This window comes from Apteryx rowi, unplaced genomic scaffold (assembly GCF_003343035.1).
Source record: "Apteryx rowi isolate R43461 unplaced genomic scaffold, aptRow1 scaffold_32, whole genome shotgun sequence".
In the NCBI taxonomy this organism is placed as follows: Eukaryota; Metazoa; Chordata; class Aves; order Apterygiformes; family Apterygidae; genus Apteryx; species Apteryx rowi.
This window is the reverse complement of record NW_020449641.1, coordinates 1930830-1936829: the sequence shown is the minus strand read 5'-3', so window position 1 is coordinate 1936829 and position 6000 is coordinate 1930830. Positions and strand designations below refer to the sequence as shown.

The window sequence follows — 6000 nt, the reverse complement described above, 5'->3', positions numbered from 1 at the left end:
GACCGCGTCGCCGCCGAGCCGCTCGCCCCGGCTGGCGCTTTGAGCCCGAGCCGCCGCCGCGGAGCGGGGGGCAGGAGGGGGGCTGCCCGGTGCCGGCCCGTCCCCCGGAACCGGCTGAGCCGGGCTCCTCGCCGGGCCGGGCCGGGGCACGGAGCTTCGCCCCGGGGATGGCGGCGGAGCGGCTCTCTGCCTGCCCTTCCCGGCGCGGCCCTCGGCCGGGCTCTGCGAGAGCATCCCCCGGCTGCGGGAGCAGGGCGAGAGCCAGTCCCCTAGCGAGCACCGGCTGCTCCTGTGCCGCCGCTGCAAACGAGGGTTGAAATATTTGGTGCAACTAATGCTAAAGAAACATAAAAGCAGCAGGTGGTAAGATCAAGAGGCGCTACAGGGAGGAAGGGGGAAGCTACAGACTTGAACTTTGGAGGAGGTTAGAAATGCAAGTGTCTTGCAGAGGAAAAGACAGCACAGAGAGTCCAGGCTAAAAACTGTGTGAGGAATGAGAAGGTAAACACTGTCTCCGGATGAGCTCTGCTGAGAGCTTCACAGTATAAGGAAAACAGGAAAAGTATTTCCAGAACTACTTGGAATGGAAGTTCATGTTCGACTATGATTGTGGCTTTGCAAGAGAAAGAATACAGTGGTCAGCATGTAGCTTTCTCTTTCTGAACACTTTGTCTCAGGTTGAAGTCTTATTTTCACTGAAGATAATTAGAAATTCATTTTAAAAGGATTTTGAAAAAGTAGGAGCAGTGTGTTGAAGGGGAGTGAGATTTCTTCTTCTTGGTAGATCAGATAAATACAGGAGCTTATAAAAATCGTAAATTTGGAGTCTAGTTTCGGGAAACAGTTGGAGCACTGTAGGGTTACTGAATCTACCTTCCCTACCCAAGGGTTGCTTCAGTGCTTCTTTGGCTGTTTCTGACAGATGTGCGTCTAACATGGCTTTCAAAAATCTCTGATAATGGAGATTCCACAAAATCCTTAGGCAAAATGATTAACTTGACCTTACTGTCAGAAAACTTTTCCTACCATCAAACCTCAATCTTTAAAGCTCCGAATCAAGCCTGTTACTACCATGGCTGTTCATATCTGCCACGGTGATCAGGTTATTCTCTTTCTCCTGGTGACTGCTCTATACATGTATGAACTCAGTAGTTCTCTCAGGTTTCACTAGACTGAACAGTTACAAACCCTCCAATCAACCTTTATAAGCCCTGATTGCTAGATCTCATCATTCTTTTTGCTCTGCTCTGGACACTCTAGTTTGCTGTCTTAAAACGYGGTGCCCAGCACTGGACACGGCAGTCTGGCTAAGGGTTATCAGTGCCAAACAGAGAGAGGGATTGCTTCATATACCTGCCAGGGAGCACTCTCACACATCTCAGCGTGACGTTCGGGTCTTTGCCTCCCACTGCAGCCACGTGATATTATGATCAAGTTTCATCCTAATCCACTGTATCACTGAGTCCTTTCTGCATTTGTACATTTTAGTTTTAGACTGTGCTCTCTCCTTCTTGAATTTTATCGTGTATGTGTGTGGGGGGAGGGGAGGTTGTTTTGTTTATTTTTAGACTCTCCCTCCACGCACGTACTCCCTGCCCCAATTTGTCAAGATCTCTTAAAATCCCAATTCTGCTCTCCAGTAGGCTTGCTGGTCCTTCYGGTTTGATGTCTTCTGCAGATTAAAAAAGTTCATAGATCTGTATAATGGGTGGAAGGTTAAAAGTAAGGATTGGGTTGGACTTTGGGCAGATCCTCTTCCCCCTGCTTTCAGTTGCATCCTTTTGGTTTATCAATGAACCATTTATAACCCTTCTTCATATAGAGCTTTCCAAATAATTGTCAGCCCCTCTTCTAGTTATTTCAGTTAGACTGTGTTTCTTCAGCTGTTTGTATCAGTGTTGCTGGGACGGTGTCAGAAGTCTTGGTAAAGCTGGGAGATAGGAAGCCTATCTCCTTGGTATGAAAAGGAGTTAGGATGCTTTGACATGACCTTCTCTTCCCCAAGGGAAAGAGGAAGTGATTAGCCATAAAGCAGCCTGCAGACTAGCGATGGAGCTGGGAGTAAAAAACACTTTCTTTGAGTTCCTGTCTAAAACATTTTCCTCTAAGAAGGAACATCTTTTATAAAGAGTGCACCTTCACAGTTGTAACCTCTGAGTTGTTTTATGTTCATTTTTAATACAAGATTCGCTCTGATCATTGATTTTTAATACTGAAAATTTTAAACCAGCATTGCAGAAACAGCCTTCTTCCATGCTCTGTTGTTTTTGGACTGAATCACATGTTTGCTTCTAAAACAGAGAGAATCCAAAATAGATAATGATCTTGTTTTGCAGCTGGAATTATCTCTCTTCTGGATGAAGAGGAGCCACAGCTCAAGGTAAGCTCAGTACTTCTGATTACATCTGGGAGCAAATAACAGCAAATGTACAATGTTGAGAGTTTAAAAACAGAAATGAATGGATCTTAACAATTGTAATGATTGGGCAGCARCAGGTTGGCTTCAGATCCCATCCAGCCTGAAAGGTGAAAGGAAAGGTCTACGTAACTTGGTAACAGATGGCAAACTTTCTTATTTTGAACATAGATCAAACTGCAGCTTCACATGCTAAGGTCTCTACTCCCTGAAGTTCCCAGTTCTCTGATGGTGGTGGGGCTTTGTTACTTGCATTCAGAGGCTGCATTTTGACTGTAAAATTCAAAGCCAGAAAAATCCCAAGTTTTTAGCATAACTAGATATGTAAAACAAAATAATCAAAGTTATGTTTTTCACTTAAAAGCACATTAGTGGTAGGAGAAGAAAACAGCAATAGAAACTTTACAGTCCACAAAGTATATGATTCCATAGGACCATACCACCCCCCACCAAAGTGGCAGGTTACTGATGATGCTTGCTAGTCATTTGACCACACTTAACATAGCGTGTTTTAGGAGGGGAAGATGCATCTTGTAGTAGCTGTAGTTCCCTAATTCTGTTCCGCTTGAAAGCGGACGTAGATGAGGATAGATCTGAATGAGCCCTGCCTTTGCTCTGAACTGGTTACATGTGGATGATTCTAGTCCAGATACTGTTCATCTGCTAAAGTGCCACGCGCAAGTTGTTAAATCATATCGGCTAGTGCAGACCACAGGCCAAAGAGTTCTTGTGTGCTATGCAAAGGTTGCCACGAAGACTCTGAAGACTCTGTATTTTAAGGAATCTCAACTATCAGGCGTTTTGGCCAGTCAGTCGTGAGAGAGAGACCATGGGAAGGGCTCTCTGTCTTACCTGATAAATGAGCAGTCCTTTCCTTTTTGCAAGGGGATTGCAAAGAGTAGTGAATGCTTGCAAAGATCTTTTCAAGTAGAATTTGCTCTTTAAGAGGGACAGTGTTTATCTGATTAGTCTTAGGTGGACTCATTTTTAATGAGAAAAGCTAATAAATGCAGCTTTTTATATAAAATAACTTTCTATTATTTTCTGCAGGAGTTTGCTCTTCACAAGCTGAATGCTGTTGTCAATGACTTCTGGGCAGAAATCTCCGAGTCAGTGGACAAAATGTAAGAAAAGACACTTAAGCATCACACTGCAGGAATAAAAAGAACATGAAATATGAAGTAGAAGTAGTTCTAATTGCATGATACTGGCTAGTACAGCATCCAGCTCCATGTTTTCCAGAAAGCACTAATTTAAGTGGTCTGTAGTCCCAAAGATGCAAGTTGAATCAAGCTGTCCTGTGGCTTTAAAGAGAACGGAGCACACGGAGTTGATGTTCTTCCCTTTCTCCTTTTCAGTGAAGTTCTCTATGAAGATGAGGGTTTTCGGAGCCGGCAGTTTGCTGCTTTAGTTGCTTCCAAAGTGTTTTACCACCTGGGAGCTTTTGAAGAATCCCTAAACTATGCCCTGGGAGCGGGTGACCTCTTCAATGTCAACGACAACTCGGAATATGTGGAGACGATCATTGGTAAATAACAGTTGCTGCAAAAGAAAAGCTCTCAATTGTCAAAACTACTGTAACTTTGAAATTCCCATTACTTTAACTGCTTTTCTCCAAATTCCTCTTCCTCTTTGTGTATTTATCTAAATTGATGCTGCAGCTGCTTTCTTCCAGTTCAGTGTTGCTTTGTTTCCCCATGCTTTGAGATTTTGCAATAGAGCTGACTTAGGAGTTCTGGCAAACTTTTCCTATTTTTAACTTTTTTTCCATTGTGAGTTTCTGATAGCAACTGAAATTGCTGTGTTCGTGTGTTGTCCCTTCTCTCGTTTGTGTGCTAATATCATTGCCAATGTCAGCCTAACCTTGGAAATAATCAGTTAGCAAGAGTAGCTGCATGGCTAGCTGAGGGAGGGAAGGGGACACGTTTTTTATTTCCCCTTAACAAAATAGCACATCGTACGCTGAATGCATATATAGGGCGAATGCTTTTTAGAAGTCTCATCTGATATTACTTGCCTTTACGTGATATGATGGACTCAGGCTGAGCCTCAGTCTCCCCAGCTAGTGCTTTCAGTGGATCTGGGAAGTCTACTGCTGTTTCCTCATTTATTTAAAATGTCCTGCCACTTGAACAGAGATCATGCCCCTGATTCTATTTGAAAAATATCTGTTTGTTTCCAGCACTAAAATCAGAGTTTGTTAGGGGATAATATAAGTATCTTCTACTGTTGTTTATATCTTTGACTACAGAAATGGTTCTTGCGCTCCACCTTTCTGCAGTTTCATATATGCTGTATTTGCTGGTAGAATGCATGTATACGTATAGTAGTCCCTTCACGTGAAGGGTGTGGTGAACACCAATTTACCATAGTTTCAGAATAAATTTGTGCTGGCTGTGATTTAATTTTAAGTAGAAATTCTGGGCAATTGTTTTAAAATGGGATGATTTCTGAGAGAGATATAAGTATCTAGGTAAATCTGTACARACTGTCATCTTTTACTGAATCAGGTGACTTCAATGTCACTAGAAAGATGGATTTTTGACAAGACGTAGGTGATTGAATTGTTGATTTTGCCTACATACTTAGTCATCTAAATATTTTATGCAGTGGCTGCTTATTTTTGTTCTTCACTGGTCTCTGACACTTTTGCAACCTGTGTAAAAACTGTAAACATCTYGGAAGTTGAAATTCTTTTCTATATTTTTAATGTCTTTTCAGCAAAATGTATCGACCACTATACCAAGCAGTGCGTGGAGAATGCAGAGCTGCCAGAAGGGGAGAAGAAACCTGTTGATGAAAGGCTAGAAGGGATTGTGAACAAAATGTTCCAGCGATGCTTGGATGACCACAAGTACAAGCAGGCCATTGGCATTGCTCTAGAGACACGCAGGCTGGATATCTTTGAGAAAACCATCCTTGAATCGGTAGGTGCAAGAGACAGGAGGTGCATCTAGCTCATCTCTTCCAGGTGTAGATCAGGAAGGGAAGTGGGAGATCCATGTTGCTCTGAAACTTGTCCTGTTTTGTATGGGCAAATAAAAGATAAAATTTAGGTGTGGGCAGTTTTTAACTATACAGTTAAAAAAAAGGGGGGAAAAGAAAAGAAAAGAGGGGGGCATTCAACTTGTTCATGGAAGGCAAAGCCACTGAGGGCTATCAAGTACAAAGAGACCCCTAGCTTTAAGAAATCCCTGAGCTGCAAGTTGCTAGGAGAATATTCTCAGGAAGCCTGGCTATGTGCCCTGTTCTTTAGGTATCCCGTGTTGACWACTACCAGAGATATGATACTGGGCTAGATAGACTTAGGTCTGACCTAATGCAAGTACAGCTGTTTTATTTTGTTGTCTGTCATCTGCTCTAGTTCAGAGTGGGAAGGGATCCTTAGGGCTAGAGAAGTGATCCAGTTATGGAAGGTAAAAAACAAAAAATAACCCCCCCAACCCCTCCATTAGTTGGGTGAGCTGCTCTGACTTTCAGTAGATGTGACTATGTGTAGTCTTAGCTGCCCTAATAGCAAGGCAGCACAATTTGGCTTTAAGCCTCTTTCACTGAGAGTTTAAGGTAAGTCRTGTTACCATGAA

The 6000-nt window shown here is 43.0% G+C and overlaps 1 protein-coding gene across 1 annotated transcript in view; it reads left to right on the top strand.

The window, feature by feature from the left end:
- The first annotated feature begins 603 nt into the window (after positions 1-603).
- The window catches only part of PSMD1 (proteasome 26S subunit, non-ATPase 1), an 82992-nt gene continuing 77595 nt past the window's right edge, over positions 604-6000 (top strand). Inside the window, exons 1-5 of the mRNA XM_026071006.1 lie at positions 604-637; positions 2337-2380; positions 3467-3540; positions 3775-3944; positions 5138-5343. Coding sequence (XP_025926791.1) covers positions 604-637; positions 2337-2380; positions 3467-3540; positions 3775-3944; positions 5138-5343 — 528 coding nt within the window. The remainder of the gene's footprint in view (positions 638-2336; positions 2381-3466; positions 3541-3774; positions 3945-5137; positions 5344-6000) is intronic.